The sequence below is a fragment of the Pelmatolapia mariae genome, linkage group LG16_19 (genome assembly GCF_036321145.2).
Source record: "Pelmatolapia mariae isolate MD_Pm_ZW linkage group LG16_19, Pm_UMD_F_2, whole genome shotgun sequence".
NCBI lineage: Eukaryota > Metazoa > Chordata > Actinopteri > Cichliformes > Cichlidae > Pelmatolapia > Pelmatolapia mariae.
This window is the reverse complement of record NC_086241.1, coordinates 23,677,340-23,699,556: the sequence shown is the minus strand read 5'-3', so window position 1 is coordinate 23,699,556 and position 22,217 is coordinate 23,677,340. Positions and strand designations below refer to the sequence as shown.

General features: G+C 38.2%; 1 protein-coding gene across 1 annotated transcript in view; it reads right to left on the bottom strand.

Moving 5' to 3' along the window:
- Positions 1-82: 82 nt before the first annotated feature.
- Positions 83-22,217, bottom strand: part of itgbl1 (integrin, beta-like 1) — a 49,171-nt gene continuing 27,036 nt past the window's right edge. The window contains exons 8-11 of the mRNA XM_063497214.1: positions 14,114-14,230; positions 9,223-9,369; positions 6,105-6,218; positions 83-2,610 (exon numbers count right to left, since the gene is read on the bottom strand). Coding sequence (XP_063353284.1) covers positions 2,522-2,610; positions 6,105-6,218; positions 9,223-9,369; positions 14,114-14,230 — 467 coding nt within the window. The 3' untranslated portion in view covers positions 83-2,521. The remainder of the gene's footprint in view (positions 2,611-6,104; positions 6,219-9,222; positions 9,370-14,113; positions 14,231-22,217) is intronic.

Genomic DNA, 22,217 nt, shown 5'->3' with positions numbered 1-22,217 from the left:
AGGGAAAATGACTATTAAAAATCATAACTTTTTAAAAGACTAGATATTATTATTATAATGAGAGAATTTGTCTTCTAGCTCAGCATGCAGAGTCCAGTTCTGATCATCTTGGCCTATCACGTGCCTGTTTGGACCTTGATTCCCGGCATGCAAAAACAAGTTCCCAGTCCCCACTGGGCCAAAGGTGCCTCACCCACCCTATACATCCATGTAGACGACACGTAGCATTATTCACTGAAAAAAAAACACACTCAGATGTATCCATTCTGAAATGACCAAAGTCTTTTTTTCATCCCAAGAAGAACTGATTCTTAAAAAAAAAAAAACAGAAAGAAAGAAAACAAATCTCGATTCTCTTTCTGATTCAATTCACGGAAGCTTTCACTGTGATAGCATTTGTTCTGTCCAGAATAATCAACTCTGCTCAGATCCGCAAAGGTCTTGACTGATGTCACTTTGGAAAAGTACATATACCTTGAATAATCACATGCATGTATTTTCTACAAAGAGTAAGGTATGGGCATTGTTCTTCACTATGTGCAAATGGATGAGCACTGAAGTTCAGTGTAGGAGTTGAACAGGCATGTATCACGGCTGCGGCACACTCACTGCACTTTGTTTTGCGTTTTCATCATGACTGTTAGCAGTTTATCAAAGCTCTGTGTGATCAGTGTATTTATGTTTGTCTTGCTTTACTGATTTTTCTTTCCCTAATAGTTTAGTTAAGTAAGATTTAGAACATTAAGTAGATCGTTGCTGCTGTATGCTGCTAAAAGTGCAACTATATTAAGAACTTGATTTGGTAAATATCATTTTTCTGAGTTTATTGGGATTATACATGGCCATTTCTTATTACAACACATCAAAGCACATTACATAGATATCAATATTTGTCTGTACAAAGCTGTTAATCCTAAAAATGGCGTCATATACACACACACAGGAGCTGGAAACCACTGTCATCCTCCGCTCTTACAAAACTCTACATGCTGGGCTGGTGACTGCCCCAGCCCTGCAGCCCAGTTAACTGGCTCCTTCAAGGCTGGCTTTATTTTTGTAAATGACCAGTGTGTACAAGTACATCTGTTTGGATTGCTGTAGCCGCCATTTGTTTTGTTCGTCCTCATCTCTCTCGTATACGGGTTGTGTGTCGATTTCGTCTCCAGATCCCAATCGCGTTTTGCTTTGTTACCCCATTTGTTCAAATGTGTTACGAGAATATCCTAGCTTCTGTTTTCGAACCTCTTATTTTGTATGTTGTCCCATCTGTTGCATGGGGAGAGGATGGCATTGATGAACTGCATGTAGTAGGCTATGTCAATCAAGAACTGTTGGTATGTACCGCTAATTTTACATATATGCAACGAGTTTGTCTACACTATACAGTTTGTGTTTGTTGTATACACATTATACAACATATTGAATAAAAAATATTTATATAAAGGTATACTGTAATGTCAGTAACATACTTAATGCAATATAGTGTGCAGTATATTATTGCACCTGTCATTTTTCAGAGACAAAGAAAACAGAGGGGATTGGCTAGTTTAAGCATGAAAAAGGCCAAAGTAGAATTTACATTAAATTTTCTTTGTGACTTCTTATCGGTCCTTTTTTCAAGTGGTGACTGAGCTCTTGTGTCAGTGCAGCTCTCATCCCCTGATACCACCATTTGAAGTGACATGGACATCCAGCATGCCACAACTGAACTATTTATTCCCTTCTCTTTGTTTCTTCCACTTAGAATTTAACCACTACTAAGACAGTAAAGGTTTCAGGGCAGACTGTTTGTTTGACGGAGGAGAGTAGGCACTATTAAAATGATTTATTTTCTAATATATCTCTCTCTATATATACCATTGCAAGTATGCCCATTGGAGTTATGTCATGTTATAACAAATTTGTAACCATGTATGATTAAGGTCTTTGCATTGTTTTCCATGCAAAATGTTGTGTCATGCGGCACATTTAATGTTTTATTATGAAAAAGAAATAAAAACCTCAGCGTAACCTATGCCTCGAGCTTTCGAGTAAACTTTCAGTCCAGTGTGGGAAGGGCAGACCATTTACCAGTAAAAACAGACCACAGTATCAAACATATTACTACAAAGTCATCTTAATGATACATTTTATCCTCTCTCCAGCATTTGAAACTGTCATGTACTTGCATCCTATTATATATAGCCATTTGAAATATGTAAGCATTCCTACAATATCCAAAAAAAAGCTGCTTTGAAAACATAAATGTTTACATTGTAATATGATTTAAGCACAGAGCTATGGCTGTTTCTTTTCATCTACAAAACCCAGTTTTAAAAGGATAGTTTGTAACCAGTACAATAAAACTATGAATGCTGTTTGTGAAATGCAGAGCTACGTCCATGTTTAGTCTTCCTTTCTCCTCCCCGTGGTTTCGATAACTTGGCGTTTCACCAGCTTGGTCGTGACTCGTGGTGCTCCTGGTCACACCGGGCAGCCAGGTCTCAATTCTCTGAACCCAGTGTCCTGTTCTCTGTTGGCCTCAGTATTCTTCTCCCACCCAGATTTCACAAGCGTTCCCGTTCCAGCCGTCCCAGCACTCGCAGTTGCCACAGTTGCACAACCCATTCCCTGTGAGATGTGAGAAGAAAAGCTGTGAATTAAAAGAGCTGTGCCATCATGCCTGACCTTTAACAAGGTTCCTCTTTTCGCACTCCTTGCTTCCCTGGGTGCAGCTCTCTGATAGGGGATGGAGACCAATGACATTGCTCGGGACAGTCTGTGGTTTTCCACTGCTTCTGCCTTAACAGCAGGAGAAACATGGAGTTTAATTACTTTTCAATATTAATTTATTCGCGTTTTGTTTTTACAACATTTGGACAAAGCTCAAACATCTCTATATATCTGACCAGATCCTGTAGTAGGAACACAAACAAAATGAAAACGAAATAGGACATAATATTACCAGAAGTCTGACGAAAAGAGAAGTTAAGTCACCAACCCATTCACACTGGTTGTTTTAGGACTGATAAATAGTCAAGACATATCGTTTTTTCTTCTTTATCTCTAAAGAGGGCCAAAGTGGCATAACATCCTACTGTAGGAATTATATCGCTACAATATATACCCCACACCTCCCCATAAGCTTCCGGAGCTGTCAGTCAGAGGTGCTGGGGTTAGGAAGAGGACTCCTGCTGGTCTCCTGTCACACGGTTGAAAAGATACATCTACCACCAAATATCTCTGTGGGAGAGGAGGGAGGAGTGTAAGCCAACAAGGAAGTAGTTGAGAAAAGAACCAGGAAAGCGATACAAGGAAAGAAGCAATTACAAAGACAAGACCAGAGTTATTTCATGCTCCTAGACTAGAACTGTAATTTCTTAGTATGTTTCTGCTTTTCTGCCTTGTCCATGGGCTTCAGTCCTAAACTCATTTGTTCCCAAAGAAATAAACATTTAAAAACCAATCGTAAAAAAATTAAAAGCTAAATATTTTCCTATAAGAGCTGAAAATTGGGGGGAATAGTTAAAAGGATTAAATACTGCATTTGTTGGCTGACCACTTCCATTTATAGATTTATAACTTTTTGGGTGAGTATTTACAGTACAGTATTTACAGAGTATTTTCTTAGTACAATCTGTAAATGGTTATTTTTTTAGAGTTGGTCTTACAGTCCTGTGAGATTTTACTATGATGGGGAGGTCTGAAAAAGTCATGATCAGTGGAGCCTCTGCTTTGACCTCGAGGTCTCTGCATAGGCGACGTCTATTTAAGTGTCTGGAAGCCTCGAGAACCAGCCAGACTTTCAGGCTCCTTTCATCTAATTTGGAGATAGTCAAGGATCTCGCTGTGTTCCAATATGTGAAAGACGAGTAAGCACAAAAAAAGTCAGTATAAAAAGAAAAAAAAACTTTCTGAACTTCAGATGTGGATGATCACATGTGCTCACCTCTTCCCGAATTTCAAGATATAGCTAAAATAAACACATCTATATTTTGTACTTTGTATCTGTCCCCTGAAGGATTTATTGCTGCGCAGGTGAAATTTCCAAGATTTACTAATGATCTGGATGTTTTATAGGAGTTTTAGAATAATTCACAGAAGTGCCAGAGGAAGATTCATTATTGGTTCATGCTCTCCTGAATGAAAACATCCACATAAAGAGTCGGTTCTTAGTTTATTCAGAATTTACTTAAACCAATTTTTTCCTGACTCACAAACATTTCACATGATTAAACAGCTCTCATGAATACAGTAAACTCAAACCTCTTCTTCATTTTATTTTCATCCCACTGACAAAACACAAATTGAAAAAATTGTACATCGTGAGAAAACGTCATTTATTTTGCTTCACATATTTACCTGTGTAGCAGGCGACCCGACAGACATTTTTGTCTCTCTTCTAATACGATTGCTGAAATTATCGTATGCAGTGCATGAAATTAGCCAGCAAGCATTCCTAATATGCTAAATTTTCCACATCACTCATCAGTTGTATGTGTAATGAGAATCCACAGCACTGAAGGATCCATGAAATCTCTGGATGCAAAGTAATTTATTGGCTAACTTTTGTCAAACATTTTTAATCTTTACAAAACGGCAAGAAATGACTCAATCACTGCTATCTGGGAAAAAAAAAAAAAAACCCACAGCAACTCTTTTATCCAAATATTAAATCCCTTTCTGGAATTGCCTTTCCATGTAAAACGCTATTCCAATAAAATAACTTCCAAGGATATGGTTATTTTCACATTTATACTGCAGTCAGTAATGGTAGTCAGGCACATTTGCCAGATGCTCCAATGCATTTTCTTAGTTTGCTCCCTGTGTTTAAGCAATGTCGATCTGCATCTGGAAACACTGATGCTCATTTGAATGACATTAAGGCTGACATTTGGACTCTTAAAGTCATGATGAGAAGCACTTGTGAAGCTATTCAGATTCTGACAGGCCCCCAGGGCAAAAATAATTAGATGTGTACTAAACTTTCCACAGTCAGTGATGAGAATAAAGCTCCTGTGGATAAACAGCCATATGGCATATAGGTATGCAGTTGTTTATGGTTGTCAGGCACAACCATTAACATTAATACAAAATGAGTAGTACAAAAAAACAACAACAACAATAAACGGTGTACAAAATGTTTAAAAGCGCTCATTATGGATTTCAGTTAAGCAAATTTTACAAACTTCTGACATAATTTAGTTATGTTAGTCATGGTTTTGTCAGTTACGACAAGCTGTTTTAGCTGTTTTAACTATTCATCCATTACATGTAGTGCATTTAACAGCTAATCACTGCTTAACTAGCTATTTTAAGTGTTTAGATTTAATATAAGCTAACAGTTTAAACTGTTATGATAGTTGTTTTATGATTAGTTTTACTGTTTCTATAAAAACAGCTGTCACACAAGCCCACACCCCATCTCTGGTTCACTGGGATTGTTACTCATGAAAGTAATTTGATTTTAACATTATACTACTGCTCGTTTCCTCATGCGGCTCCCTCTTTCTGCTAAGGTGTCGCTCTTCAATAAAGTTCTGCTTCAGTATTTTCTTTTAGAAAACCCCTAAAAATTGATCTTTTCAAAAACAAATGTTTAGAAGCAAGGCCATTAAAATGGCATTGATTTAACTCAGCACCTTTTTCATCCTTAGTAAGGGCCAACCTTTGAAAATGTAAATTAGTCCCTGCTTCTCCCAGCCCCTCTGCATCTTGAGCACACCTGCCCACCTTCGACTCTATTCAAACATCATAAAACTACTCTCCATTAGATAGAGGCAAGTTGCACATTTAAATTAATTCAGCCACACACATTTAAAACATAAATTGGTTTTGAAGAAGAGCAAATTATACAGTAACTCCAACAATGTAGCGTGCTAATCTCTCTTTTCAGTGTTAGAAATACTAATGTAATAAAAACATAAACCTTCAGCTTGACTACCCTCATGGAAATAAAACATCTGGCACTCATCTCTGGGGCACTTCAGTCCAAAGGTGGAAATGCTCAGCTGTGACTTTGACTTTTATATTACCCATTATCTTCTAGTATTTACCATTTTTACTTATTCTGATTGTATCGACTGTATTTGATTGATTGTCTCTCCTTTTTTGCATTTCATTACCTGTGCAGATGATCCCGTCGTGCTTATCACACTCTCGGTCGTCACACTCACAGTACTCTCCGGACACCCACCAGTCTTGGGGATTGCAGATACACTTACCACAATGACAGGAACCTGTAATACACACATGCAGACCACACACACACGAGCATACACATTGAGAACTGTATATTAACATCATATTTTTTTTCATTTCAGCTGGGATTTTGGCAGTGTATATTCGTTATTTGCTGTAAATTACTTATTTTGCACAGAAGATAATACTGGGCTGAGTGAATATGACATGTATTCTGGGGAAATGGCCACTAATATGCTTTCACCACCAGGATACCAATCCACCCACACTTTAAACTTCCTGTCATGCCCATCAGTGTCTATTCTTCTCTCTATCATTCTCTCTCTCTCTCTCTCTCACTCTTAAGGGCAGCAGCAGGATAATAAAGTATTAAAGACTGGTAGAGAGAAACAAATCTACTGCTGTCCACTTTATTTTTCCTGAGCTCACACCCAGAGGTCCAGCAACTATGGTTTCAATCCCCCCAGTTTGTATCCACATTCACTGGGTTACAGGAAAACCACTATGAAAGGTGGGAGCAGATGAAGTAAGAAGGAGAAGGAGAGAAAGTGAAACAGTGAAACAACAGGAGGAGGCGAGGAAAGGTAGCTCTTGTGCCTCGGTGTAGCGGAGCATGGAGAATGAACATGCTCGTCTTCATTTTCACACCATCCTTGGCTTTGCAGGGCTGGACTCAGAGCAGCAGGTCTATTTCTGTGGATTCACTGCTATGCAACAGAGAAAAAAATCCTGCTGCGGGGTGTCATTTGCCACCTAATGATACATACAATGTAGTGACAATGCGCAGTGTAAAGAATAAAGTCGACAGCTGCTCCTGCTGCAACTAATGATCAGTATATTTACTGTCAATTAAAATTTCTATACCTCCAAAATTTAGTCTATAAATATCAGACAATAATGTAATTACTCAAAATACAACTATATCAAGATCAGTGATAAAAGCAACAAAATCTTCCTTTTGATCACAATACATGATGTGAACAAGAACATTTTTGTTAATTTTCTATTACTCATTTAATTAAATACACTCAGCTAGCTGAGATTGAATTATTTGACTATAATGCTGTAGGTAACATGATAAAAGTTTGCCTAATAAAAGTCTAAGTATTTAAACCACAGACTACATGATAAAAATGTTTCAGTGTAAATGTAAATCTTCTAAGTAACATCATCTTCTAGTGTTATCTGAATTAGGCTCATTTCAATGATCAGGACATAACTGCTTGCACTGAATCGCCAATCAAGTCTGATACTCTGATTATCTCCAATAGATTGAGACAATCTCTCCCTTTTAGTATTCCCTTGAACTATTCCTTGCTTTCCTTGAGTTTAGCTGCCTTTCTAGATGAATTTTTCAGACTGCTAATAACCTTCTTTATTATTCCTAGAAGGGATAAAGGAAACATACTTAACATTATAAAACACCCTGACCCTGGCTTAGGTGAGGAACATCTGTATTCACTGTGCTTTCATGTAAATCCTATGTGGTCATCCATAGTGAATTGAGGCCTTGAGTTATTCCTATCAAACCACAACTTATCCTCAGAATACAAATGTATCAGTTTTTGGCTAAACTTCTTATCATAGCTTGGTAATAAGAAAATTATTGTTAAAAATTATTAGGATAAGTAAAATGTAAATAATACACAAGCAATACCTTGTACTGTATCAACAGTGGTTGTGGCTCAGTAATGTTACATTCAAATATATGATATATATGATTGTATATATATCATATATAATGTATTGTATACTATTACTCAGCGATGATGTAAAATATTATTGTTTACACGTATTGTATAAGTTCACAGTTATAAAATGAATAATTATAAAAGACTTTTGTGGTAGCATCAGACACTGTATATTGACATATTTATGCATTTCAACTAAATAATGTATTTCAGGAATAACCCCAAGTGACTGTAGTCCGCTAATATTTTCCCTCCAGCTCAATTAGCGTCATCAACTGAGCTACTTTCGTTCCTATCTCTGGGACAATCACTGCTGTGGTGTTTTAGTCATTTTTACTTATACATAGTGCTTTAAACATTTTCACACAGGTTAGGTTTATACGTAACATACTGGATTGTTCAGTTACCCTGTTATCTTAAGTCTTATGTTGGACATACATGTACTGTTAAGGCACTGAATGCTTATTTTCCTAAACACACTGCTCTTAGTTTGTTTTTAAGGTATTGATTATTTGAAGGCTTCTTGATTGTTTTTTTTTCTCAACCCAGAAGTCAAACATAATTACCTTGTCACCATCAGATTTGTTACTATGGTTTGCCTTTAGAACATATAACTGCATTTGTTCTATTATGAATGCTGAAGAATTCGAGAGGGTCAAAATAAAGGGAAAATCAATAGGGAGCCAGGGCATTAGTACTACTGGCCAACAGAGAGGGAACCATTAAGATAATATATGCTCAATATATCGACCCAACAAAAATACCCAGGAGAGCTCTGATAGACAAGAGGGAAGGGATTTTCATTCCTATGAGCAAAAGTCAAGGTAGTTTTGTACAAAGGACGTGGTGATTTATTCAAAACCTACAGGTTCTACTTATATTACTGAATTAAAAACACACTTTAGATATTAAATATTAAACATGTTTGAATAATATGTGCATTTGAAAACAATGGGAATGGGAAATAGGTTTCTGAATTTCTAAGATTTTTAGAAAAAATATGTGGTTATACTTTTGTTGCATTGCTTTTTTATATGTGGAATATGATCAGCTTTCAGTGGATGTTCATTATACTAGCATACAATTATTGCTATTCCTGCTAGTTTACATTGATATTGAATCCAATGTTCTACATCATATTCATACTTATGACCTACAATCTTTAAAACATAAATAAATGTACATTTTGTGTTTATGTAGTATTTCACATGTGTGTATTTACCAAACTTTCTTTTTTTTTTTTTTTTTATCAAAACGGGCCATAAAAATGTTCTTCTCAGTTGAAATTCAAATATTAACTTTTAGAAATGTTTTTCCCAAACACCACCAAACAAAAGGAAATATTGCTCACCTTTTCCACTGCATATAACACCATCAGAGGTCTCACAAAGCTCCTTGCTCTGGGCATCGCTCATATCACAAGACCTGGGGAACTGGCACAGCTTCCCAAACCAGCCCTCCTCACAGATGCACCGTCCACATGAACAGTAACCGTGACCTGGCGGTGGAGGGCAGAAGGGCCTTCGTTTAAAAGGAGACAGAATATGGAGCATGGCCATGAGAAAACACTGCAAATACAAGAAAAATTAAAAAAAAAAGAAAAAAAAAGAGTAAAGCTTTCACTAGCAGCAAAAGTCGAGAGAAATGCCACAGGAGAGTAAAAAAGACGGCAATAAAGAACATAAATACTGGAAGTTGACAGTGCAGACATCGAACCTTGACACTAATAGGCAGTACAAGGAGGCAGAGCTACAGGAAGATGAGAGAGAGACGCAGCAAGCTTATTGTATTTCCCCTGGGGACATGAAAGGAACTGTCATCACTGGTCTTGTCCTGTCCTTAATGAATCTCCAGTGCTTCAGAGAGAGATGAAAAACAAGAAATGGCAATGGCAGACGAAAACACACAAATATTTTCACCACACATATAAAATCAGGGAAATGCACGATAATTGGCTGAAGGAGGCAACTGCTCCCGGGATGTCTAAATAGCTGTTAGCATCAGTGTGGTTTTGACAGCCACTATAACAATTATGTCTCCCACCTCCAACAGAAGTCTTGCATCACTCACACCATGCTTATGTTTAAATAAACGCGGTGCAGACCCAGTTGCATCATTGACTGATTCCTTTGTGTTCACATCTGGCAACAGATGCCAGGTGGTTACGAGAACACCCTTACCTTGCTCCAAATTGTTTAATGTAGAGGTACACAGGAGTGATCCAATCCACGGCTATTTGCTTCAAAATTTCTTTCTTTTTTTTGTTTTAACTAAAATCCTACAGAAAGGGAACCATTAAGAAAGGAGCTGCTCTTAAGAGTTGTTAAACCACAATAGCAAAATAACAAAATAAAATGCATTTATTTTAAAAAATGGCAATGAAAGACAAAACACACACAACACCAGGGACATGTAGCTGGTTAAAGGAAGCAACTGAGTCCTTGGATGTTTAAATAGTTGTTTGCATCAGTCAGTCAAACAGGTTGTTTTCAGATTTTTTCAGATTCAACACCATAAAAGTTCAACGGTCAAGACTCCTATGTATATGTAAACAAACACAACCAAACTTAGTTAAATGATTAATTTCACTGAATTTGAACAGATTTTCAAGGCACAGATTTAATTTTTTTTTTAAACCAGCACATTTTAGTCAATATTTATTTATTTTAATTCTGGTATTTTTTATCATTATTTTTCTGTATTATTTTGTTTTTATTATTTATTTATTTATTTGCAGGAACAGCTTTTTACTATAAAATTCAATATTATATGATAAATACACAAAATAAGTATCCCTTTTTAAAAAATGTTTTGACATATTTATTATTCAATTTTTAATAAATACCCATACATTATAATAGAATAATATTCCTTAGTGTTTTATAATTTTTCTTCAGGGAGTTTGGTTCAGATATAATATTTGTTCATTTGTTTCCAGAAACTGAGAAGTTCATTTCTACTTACTCTAAAGCCAAAGTTTCTCTGAGCAAATGGGTGAAAAAGAAAGCCATGCACGACTGGCTCAATCAGACAGCTTGGGAGAGTGGTTAATTGCTTTAAAGGAGCAGAAACCTAGCCCTCATTCAATTAGTTTGCGCCTGCCTTTCACAAAACTCAAACAAGTGCAGCTGCCTTCACTTAGTACTTAGATATGCTTTTAATGGAGCATGCATCGCATTGCATTTTGTTAACTTGGTATCAAACCCAGCAGATCTGTGCTACTTGCAGAAAGAATCTGGCAGAGGTTTAGAGTTCAGTGCCACAAAGGGAAGAAAAAAATGGAGCTGTGTGAGTATAGGGAGGAAGAGAAGAAACTAGTAAGAGAGAGCAAAAGATCTAAGCTGCCTTCTGTTTAAAAGCTGTTACCACACAGCAAGAATCTCTTTTGAGTCTATTTTAAACAGAACAATGAGAACAAGGTTTATCCTGATCCAATAGGGTGGGTGTTTGTATGTAGAAAATACAAACAAAGCAGATACCAGATATTAGATGTAATCGCAGACTGACAAGACTCCTATTATAATTTCCCTCAACTATAATTTAAAGTCACAAACTGTGAAAATTAGACCTCAGCAGCCTAGCATCTAACCTCGGTCTCACCTCTGTAAATGTCATGTGACCACACTGTATTTGCCAGGCATTAGCACTTACATAGTTCATTTGAATTAGACTGTTGAAGCGATCACAGAGGTTAATTAATACAAAGAATGCAAGATAACCTCTGTTGTTCCTTTGCATTTCTTTGATTTTTGATCATTATTTCACAAAGAAATGCATGATGGTATGTGGTATCTGATATTAATGCATTTATTAACCCAACACTTTATCTAAGCTGTATTATTGTGAAACCTGCTATCAATTTGGCTATGATGGAATGTATGTTCTCAGCCATTTTGGCTTATTTGCAGAACAGTTTAAAACCAATATAAGGAGCATACACCGCCAATGCTAATGATGAGGCCAGTGTTAGCATAAAGCAGCACATTTATTTGCAGCTTATTGTCTTTTGATTTGTTAATGCATGCTTTGATGTCTGTTCATTTTCAATTCCCATTGTCACTAAAGAAGAATTTAATGTTGCATGTTGCTTGACAAGTTGCAAATGGGACAGCTGGCATGACATTTAAAGGTTGTAGTGGTCATTTTCAAGTGCACCAAACAGCATATCAGATTCAAGACACCATGAAGATCTTTCACTATCAAAGTAAGTACAAAGTGCACAACAGACAGAAGGATCCAAGTAGAGACACAGTGCAAGTATCTAGCAACATCCCTGTCATAAAGAAACTTTCACTGTAGATATATTGACATGATTTCAGTGGTTTCAGTAAACCTCAGTAAAATCTGGAGATTACTGTGTGACTTTGTGGGGCACGGAGCCGTCATAATACCCACTTAATACCCACAGCCAGAAATCTGGCTAAACATGAATGTGGGAGCCAACATAATGACCAGCTTCAGACTTTAACTACTGTTCATGTCAATCCAAACATCAAAGTAATAATTATGCATGTAAAATCTGGACAGTTTAAAAGTTCAACACTCAGACTTGGCGCTTAATAATACAATATGAAAAGAAAGCAATTTATTGCCTTAAGCCTGAGGGCCTAAGATGTTCTTTTCAAACTTCCAACTGACAAATAATAACAAAATCCAGTCACGAGTAGCTCCAGTGAGATTAAAATAAACAACTCCAGTTTGGAAGAGAAATAAAACACAATTATGTTATAGCCAATTCAATCATCTAAGTACAAGGTGGCCTCTACATTGAAGAAGGTCCTGTGTGATCTTCTGTTCAGTATGACTGACCACCCATGTTTTCTATCCCGTATAACACGAATATGTCTTTGTCATAGTGAAGGTGTAAAAAAACGGTGAAATTATGGACCAGAAGAAAGAGTGGACCGCTCTAAAATGCAGTGTACAAAGTAAAAATTTTGTCTTCTTGTTCTTTGTTTTTGGATACAACCCTCATGAGCCAAGTAAGGACTGAGCTGACTGACAAGCTTATTAACACAGAAGGACTGAATTATATACACGTGTCTCTTCTCTGTTGTCTGCAATGAGGTCCAAACAGTCAGCAGCACTGACAGCACTGTACCATGACTTATGAAGTTTCTTACAAACCCCCTTGAAACAAAGCTCCTATATGTTTGATCCTCACGTGTCACCTTGTTTAGAGTGCCTTTCAGCTTCTCAAAATACCCAGTGACTTCCACACAGGGGCTTTTCAGTATACAGACATAATTGTGGACCTATTGTTCGTATGTATGCTTATGTTTGTTTGCATGTGCAGCAGTGCTGGAGATAGGCTAACCCAGAAGGCTCCTCAAGGATTGTCCCTGGACAGCCCAACAGACAATGAGTGGCCATAATCCAATCAATACTACAGAAAATTACCCTCAGATGCTGCACTGCGCCACTAATGCAATAGTGAGACAGCTCACTAAAACATTTAAAAAAAACTCTCTACCCTGGAAGATCCACATATTGATATATGGTAGCAGTTAGACAGATCACATGTGAATTTAAGAGAAAAGACAAATAGTTTGAAACTTTACTGACTGAACAGTGAACTGAGTTTCACTAAGTACCTTCCCTGTTTGGTATACATGTGAAGGAAAAGCTCCTCGCTGTTGTTAGAATGATATTAATTTGAAAAAAAAAGAGCTATTATTTGGAAAACCGTCTATGTGTCATATTTTATCACTTTTCCAGCACTTTCATTACAGCAAAGGACCCAAAAAGCAGATCTCCGTGTGGTGTATGTATCCAAAAAAATACTCTGAGTCATGTGGAGTCAAATTAAAGAGGCTTTGTGATAATCATTGATATGACTCTCATGACCTGCACTACAATGCTTTTTTGTCTTTATCTGGCTTCTGCCAGTCTCTCTCTCTGTCTTTTCTCAAGCTCTAGCATCTACAATGAGAAATATCAAATTCAACTGAGCCTCTAATGTTTTAGTGTGAGCTATTCATTACAGCATCTCTGCCTAAATGGTTCAAATTATGAACGCCACCTCAAACAGAAGCTTCAGTGGCTGAGAGACGTTTCTCTAAAATTAGGCTCAAGGGTGTAGAGGGTTGTGCCTGTGGATATCAATGAGAGCAGACAGGATCACGGTGCACTGATCTTCAAATTTACAAACGCTACCGGCAAAGTTTCAAAGACCCCTTAGGGCACAACAAAGACTTAATGTGTGTGTGTGTGTGTGTGTGGGTCTGTGTGTGTTCGCTTACCTCCACAGACCTCTCCACTGATGTCCTCGCACTGACGGTCGTCACACTCACAGTTTTTGCCATGAACACGACTGTCCCCAGGTGGGTGGCAAGTACACTGTCCACACTGGCACTGACCTAGAAAAATAGAAACGTCTTCTCACATCTGAGCAGTTGTGCTGTGTTTTTAATAGAATAATCTTTCTTTCTCGGAAGTTGTTTATATAATCTTGTTGGGATTTTTTTCCTATTCACTCTGTAATTTTAGGAAACTGATTTGCATACTGGCTTTAGTGTAGAATTTACCTCTGAGATCTAAGTTATCATAGGTGCTAACCCTATATTTTGGAAAAAAGCTAAACTACTGCTCACACTTATAGTGGGGGAAGTAATCATTCAAGCCCCTGCTGAATTTCTGAAGTTGCTCCCTTGCAAAGAACTGAACAGTGTGAAATTTTTATGGTAGTTTCTTTATAATGGAGAGAGACTGAATATCAGCCAAAAATCCAGAAAAATAAAGCGTATAGATTCATTTGCATGTCACTGAGTAAAGTAAATATTTGATCCCCTACTACCCAGCTTGTTCTAGCCAGTCTGGCTCTGCGCCCATGTGGCAGGCAGATTACAGATCACTCAGTTAATCAGTCAATTACAGATAATCCTGATCTCACTCCAACCTCTCCACAACCATGGGCAAAGATGGTGGGATGTCAGGAGGTCAAAGGATGTCAGGACCTGCAGAAGGCTGGAAAGGGCCACAAGACCTACAAGAAGCTTGCTGAGAAGGTGACAGCTGGTGGTGTGATTATTCAGACATGGAAGATATATATAATTACTATTATTATTATATATATCTTCCATGGGACAGGTGGATGTGATTGTCCTGACAAGGATTTTCCTTTTTCAGTGATGTTGGACACCAGAGGGGAGAGGAGTGTGCAGCTGACTGGAAGTCGGCTGCTGAGTGTGCCGGAAAAAGTATTACTGTGTTCTCAATAAAAAGCTCAAAACGAACGGAAACACAGTGTGTTGGGTCCGAATCCTTTACAGGCACATATACAGGCCCACCTTAAGTTTGCAAGTGAACATCTAAATAATTCAGAGAGGCTTGGAGAAAGTGCTGTGGTCAGATGAAACCAAAATGGAGCTCTTTGGCATCAACTTGGCTTGTGGTGTTTGGAGGAAGAGAAAGGCTGAGTATGACCTAAAGCCTAAAGAACACCGCACACCCAGTCAGGCACGGAGGTGGAAACGTTATACTTTGGGGCTGTTTGTCTGGTAAGGATTGGACAGGTCTGTATACTGTAAAATCTTGAAAAAGGACTTTCCCTCAGACTGAACACTGAAGATGGGTTGTGGATGGGTAGTAAGAAAATGGCCCCAAAAATACAGCTAAGACAAGAAAAAAGTGGCTTAAGAAAATGTGCATTAAGGTGACGGAGTGGTGTAGCCAGTAACCTCTTAAAACATGTGGATATCCTAATTGGGCTTTCATCAAGTCAGCAAAGATGCACAGAAGAGAAGATCAGACACCAACTAGGGTGGATCAGAAAGACAAATGCAACAATATTGTCATTCACTATGTAGCCGGTTTATCAGAAAAACTCTAAGCACAGCATCCCAGTGTACTTCAGACCCAGCCACACACTCAAACAAAAACCGGTTCATCCCAAAGACAAAACTCCTAAACACAAGCTTAACAACGTAGTGTATGCTGTACAGTGTAGCAAGAAATGCCCAGACCTCTACAACGGAGAGACCAAACAGCCATTTCATAAATGCATGGCACAGCATAGAAGAGTCACCTCGATGGGACAAGACTCGGCTGTCCGTCTGCATCTAAAGGACAAAGGTAACTCTTTCGAGGACGCCAATGTTCACATTTTGGACAGAGGAGACAGACGGTTTGAAAGAGGAGTTAAAGAAGCCATCTATGTCCACTGTGAATGACCATCTTTGAACAGAGGGCGGGGCTTACGACACCAACTGTTTTGAGATCCCTTCCCAGACGCCTTAACGCCCACTCACATCCTGGGCCATTTGACCTCAGTAAATCACATGATAGGGTAGGGCTAGGTTTCACCCGAAACCTTGGCTGATTGGGAACCACACCCGTTTCCACACCTTGGCTCGTGTGATTAGGTAGAGGATCAATAAGGGGTCCATGACCCTCTTGGGGACACTCCCATAGGGCTTAAAATCTGGGACCGTCCAACAATTGCTCTTAGAAGTGAAGAAGCTTCTCGGATAAGAGGTGAAACATCTTCAAGGAAACTTAAAGAAGTACAGACTTTTTTCTTTCCAAGCTCCTTAGACTACAATGAGCTGGATGATTGAGAACCTTCACAGACATAACCTAAAATATTTAGATAGTTTCTGTAAAGAGGAGTGCACCAAAATTCCATTGAGACATGTGCAATCCTGGTGGCAAATTGGTGTTTCTCCACCAAGTGCCAAGTCATGTTTTGTGTGGGGATCAAATACTTATTTTGTTCAATTACATACAAATCAATTTATAACTTTTAAGCAATGCATTTCTTTCTGCATTTTTGGTTGATATTCTGCCCCCAAACCCCTCCCCTAATTTTAATCAAGCTACCATTAAAATTAGAGACTGTTTATTTATTTATTTTTAAGTGGGCAAACTTACAATTTCAGCAGGGGATCACATAATTATTCCCCCCACTGTACAGACTCTTTTCAAGCATCTGCATAAACAGCATGCTAACACAAAACTAGCAAACAATCTAACTGATATTTAAGCTGCGTATATGTCAACCACAGCTAAGCAGCAAGAGCCTAATCTAGAAACAGCGATAAGCAATCAGACTTGTAGCATTGTGGCCCCAATTTCTACTTGTACCTGTTTCTACACTGGGATCACAGTGGCGATTGCTGTGAAGTGCCCTTTGGCCTGGTTTCCAGCTGTGCTGTCAGCTTTGTGTTAAAACAGAAACACTTAAAAGAAAGATCATGTGTGTCCTCATTAGGATGAGGATTTGTATCAGTGTGTGGGACCATAGGTAAGATGAAAGTACAGCCGATGTCTGTAGATTTTAAAGGAAACAATAAAAACCTATTTAGTCTATACCAAATCTTAAAATTAGGTAATTACAATCTAAGATGAATATATTGGGCCATGACATCATTTATTTAACAAAAACTGAGCAGAAATGCGGAAGCAGTGTGTGTAAAAACTAAATACACTTTCGGAATTAAGGCTACGTCCACACTAATGCATTTTCATTTGAAAACGCATCGTTTTCTCTTTGTTTTGGCCTCCTGTCCACACTGAGACGGCGTTTTCCCTCAAGGAAAACGCAGCGTTTTGAAAACGCTCTCAAAAATGCATACATTTGAAAACGGTGCTTTCGCATCGCAGTGTGGACAGCGAAAACTGAGACTTTTTGAAAATGATGACATGTGATGCAGTCAAGTGACCAATTAAACTAAGATAGCGGAGGGCATTATACAGCGGTTGTTTTGCTTGCTCTCAATTTTGACAGACCTATTAAAGATTAATATCAGTTTGTACATGCTTCAGATAGCTTTTCTTCAAATTCTTTTACTCTCACTCGCTTTTGCAACTTTGTACTTTTGTGTTAGTCGCAGCAACAACTCCACCTCATTGTCAGTCCATTTAAAAAACTCGTTGCTTTTCCTCGACATTTTGCCACGACGTTTCAGCGAGCCGGAAAGTAAATAAGGGGCAGACAGAAATGAGGCAGGTCGAATTGTCTTGCGTTCCAGTACTGGAACGTAAGTGTTTTCGGCCGTTTCAATGTGGACGGACAACTCTGTGACAATGACTGAAAACGATAGTGTGGACGTCGAGTGTTTTCAGACGAAAACGCCGAAACCAGGCCGCCGAGTAGCAGCCTGGTTGGTTTAACCTCTTCAGTTAAAACTGAAAGTCTGCACATTATTCCAAACCCTCTGTAGTTGTCTACAAAATTACACAAACTAAACTCATATAATTCTTCTTACATACATTTACAGTAACTGAATTATGTTTCTTTTTCTTTAAAAATCTAACTGTAGAATGCAGTAGTAATATTATCAGTTCATCCTAAAAAGTTAGTCTTTAATACTTGGCTGTTCTACAGATGAAGGAAAGACACACACACACACACAATTGATGGCTTTTAAAATATTTCCATTCCCCGATGCTGCAGACAAAAGACACTTCAGAAGGGTAACCTGCCCACCAAGAAAAATAATTGCACAAAGGAAATTTCTTGGTGCAATAAAGACAGATTGTTAAATCACAGCACACACAGTGCCCCTCTTTTTCTTTTCTCTTGTTTTTATTGAGCTGGGTATGTCCTTTTTTTGCACAATCATTATTCACTCTGAGTATTTTCCCTGTTTGTTACTCTGCGGGGTACATTTTGTGTTTAGTGCCACCAAATTAGACCTAAAACACATCCATAATGTGTATGTGCCTGCCTTATCTTTCGATGACTCACTGGGGGAAATTAGGGGCAATAAATAGTGCAGAGCATGAATTTACAAGACAGCTACTCGAATGACAGCGTCATCTAATGTGTTGTCCATGTCACATCACTGTCACTTCTTATGACCATGCACTTCAGCATGCACAGACACAAACATAACAAGCTCTCGTCCTTCTTCACATACAACATACCACCATCTGCTCAGTGGACTCAGTTACCCTAGCAACCGGTGATGTCATAACACCCCTGCCTTATTGATTATCTCCGTGGCCGTCAAGCCATCCACCAGTGTGAGTGTGTGCATGTGTGTTCATGTTTCGCGTGTGTTTCTTGCTAAAGTAAATGACACATTCATGCGCATGTCTTAAGATCATTTTCATTCCATTTTTGAAAAGTTGAGAACTAACGGATACTGCTCAAAAAATTAAAGGAACACTTTGAAAACACATCAGATCAACAGGAAAAAGAAATCATGTTGGATATCTATATTGATATGAACCGGGTATAGGAACAAAAGAATGCCACATCATTTGATTGAACTGAAAATTATCAACCTACAGAGGTCTGAATTCAAAGACACCCAGAAATCCAAATTAAAAAATGATGCAGCAGGCTAGTCCATTTTACTGAAATTTCATTGCAGCAACTCAAAATAGTACTAGTTTATATAGTTTGCATGGCCCCACGTGCTTGTATGCATGCATGATAATGTTAGGGCAAGCACCTAATGTCATGACAGATCGTGTTCTAGTTCTTTTTTTTACAATCTTAATAATGTTAAAGCTTAGTTATGCTTTGCCACAGCACAAACTGTGCTGTGCTAGGGTATATATATAGAAAGTGACTTTCATGTAGCTTTTACCTGACTACCTCCTCCTAGATGCTGACAGATGTAGTTAAAGGCTGAAATCCTTGGAAATCTGTTTCATTGAAACCATTGAACAACAGCACTCAGATTCAAATTTGTCAAATTTTGGCTTCATCCTCAACTATCACATGCTCATGAACTGGCTGGATTCCAGTCTAACATAGCAATGAAAGTATGCAAGCTGAATTTATCGGCTTTCATGTTTAGAGCACACTGCATGTGAGTTATTTGCACATATGGGTTCGTTCAGGGTCGTTACCTAGTCAGGTTAAAGTCTGATGTAGGCAACATTTGAAGAATTGAATTGATAGATCTGACCACTGATGCATGCAGTGTGGCCATAGCAATATTTAAATATGCTTACATGCACAAACTAGTATGATTGATTATTCCATGACCACATAACTTCAATATTGTTAAAATTTTAAAATCATAATTTTGACATCAGTTTTCCGTGTTATCAGAATGCAGAGCTGAGAATATATTGTACTTACTTAGACATACTCTTACATGATTTGCTGTGATTAGCTTGAGGTCTGAACCATAAAGTAGTCTACAATCCAGCTGCTAGGTTAATTCAAGCATTCACCCTATATAAATCATGTACTTGATATGTATTAAACAGATGGCTACAGAGACTTAATCAACTTAAACCTCACACAGTACACTGTGCAGTGGTCACTGTGCAGAAGATCATCCATCTCCTAGACTACCAGAACAGAGCACTGACATTACATTATTATGTTTTTGTGCAATTTTATATATGAACTTTAAATTTAAGCAAAAGGCAGGGCCACAAAATTGAACAGAATTCAGAAATGTCCCATCTACACTGTGTCTCATTCATCACATTTTCAAACAACAGCAAGTGGGCATACGAGCCCATTGTTATGCCAAAGTGAGCACCAAAATTGTGCTGCACTGCCTGATCTGCATAAACACAACCACAGCTGTGACAGTCCTCTCACCACAGAGCTGTGAAACTGACAAACATGCAGGAAAAAGTGCAAAAAACCCTCTTGGATTGCATCTACATTATCCGCTCTTTGCACCTGGAAAAATAAAAAAGCTCAAAAATGTTGATTTAAAGATTTAAATGTAAAATCAAATCCACTGCACAATATATTAAACAACGCGTGACCACAGTTAAAGAGGGCTTTCAGCATTGTCAGTCTGGTTTTCCCTCCTATTTAAGGTCTTTTCACTAAATTTCATTTTCATTTCAGCAACAGCTGCAATGAGTCCTCCAGCACAACAGGTATAATGCATTAAGCCTAATGATGGCCCCTTATGTGCTCATCCTTTGCTCATATGTCCTATCCCGTGGTGTGAATGAAAGCATTCCATCAGCATTCAGTATGCAGCTAGATTCACTTTATGTACTAAGTTTATGATAGTCATCTAAAACCAATGTGGTAACAACTTCTTAGGGGATAAAAAAAATCAGTTTTGTTATACAGACAATTAACTATATTTCAAAACCTTGCAAATGACACAACAGTGTAAGATGAAAAACATTTTTTCTGCTGCAGAAGGAATGTGCTATTAAATGTTAAAAAGTAGCACACACATACAGTGAATGTCTACTACAGGCCACACTAGAGAGCAGAGAAAGGAATTCCAAGAATCAGCAAAAAGATGTTGAAAGCAGGTGTTTCCTTCAGGACATACCAGAGTATAAAGAATGTACTATCCACAAGCGTCTTGTCTCCATCTTTCAGGAAGAAAGCTCTGAAGCTGCTGTTTCAAATTTCAAGGCCTTTCCTCTCAGACTAACATCTGTACCAGCCTCATTCATCCATGCCTAAGTGATTTTCTGTGTCTGTCTCCTTCAGTTTCTCTCTTTCTCGCTCTGTATCTTCCCTCCCACCTTGCTTCCTGTCTTCCTTTTTATTGTTTACATCTTTTGACATCACAGTCATGCAATGAACACATTCTTCCCAACCATTGTGAGTTTCTAAGCACTACATCATTGCTACAGACAGAAAGCAACTAGAAGAAAAATTATTTTGGACAATTAACTGTTTCCCTCGGCAAGGGTTAGAAAATCTCAGCCTAGAACTGTACCGTATCTCATAGTTTCCAAATCCTAATTCTCATTTAGGTGTATGAACAGGAAACGAACAACAGTGAGATACGTCGGCAGGCTTTAAACTCTTACTGAATGGGCTGGAAAAAAATTTTTTTAATGCAGTTCTGAAAGGGAAGCATTCATGAATCCCATTAATTGTTCCATTGCACTGTGTAAATTGAAGTTTCAATTTGTTGCACGCCATTGGTTTGATGCCGTCTGCCTGACACAATATGTAATGAATAGGTGATACATTAGAAAAAGGCACAAAATGGTTCTGTTTTGACTGCTCCCTTGTTGTTGTTGTTCAGCTGAACCTTGTGATGTTAACTTTTTTGTAATTTTGTTGTCTCCATGGTAGCAACCGTGCACTCAGGTGTAATCAGCAGCTCCTTCACCCATAGGTGAGAGTATAACATGCAGTACAAAGCACACATATCCTCCCTTTCCATTTCCAGCAGCAGAAAAGCTATACATCCCCCCTGACTTCCCACACAGTCAAATGAATCAATGCTTCACATTAACCCCTGACATATCTGCAGAGTCCGGAGACCAAGCAGGTTTTGTCCTTGTAGAATTGCCCACTGCCTATATTATTAGGTTCAATCAGTGTGCAACCAACAGAATAGCAAAGGCTTTACTGTACCATCTCCTGAGGTACAGACATACTGCCAGGTATTTCCCAGAAAAATTACAACAGTGTTTAGATACACTGAACAATGGCTTACG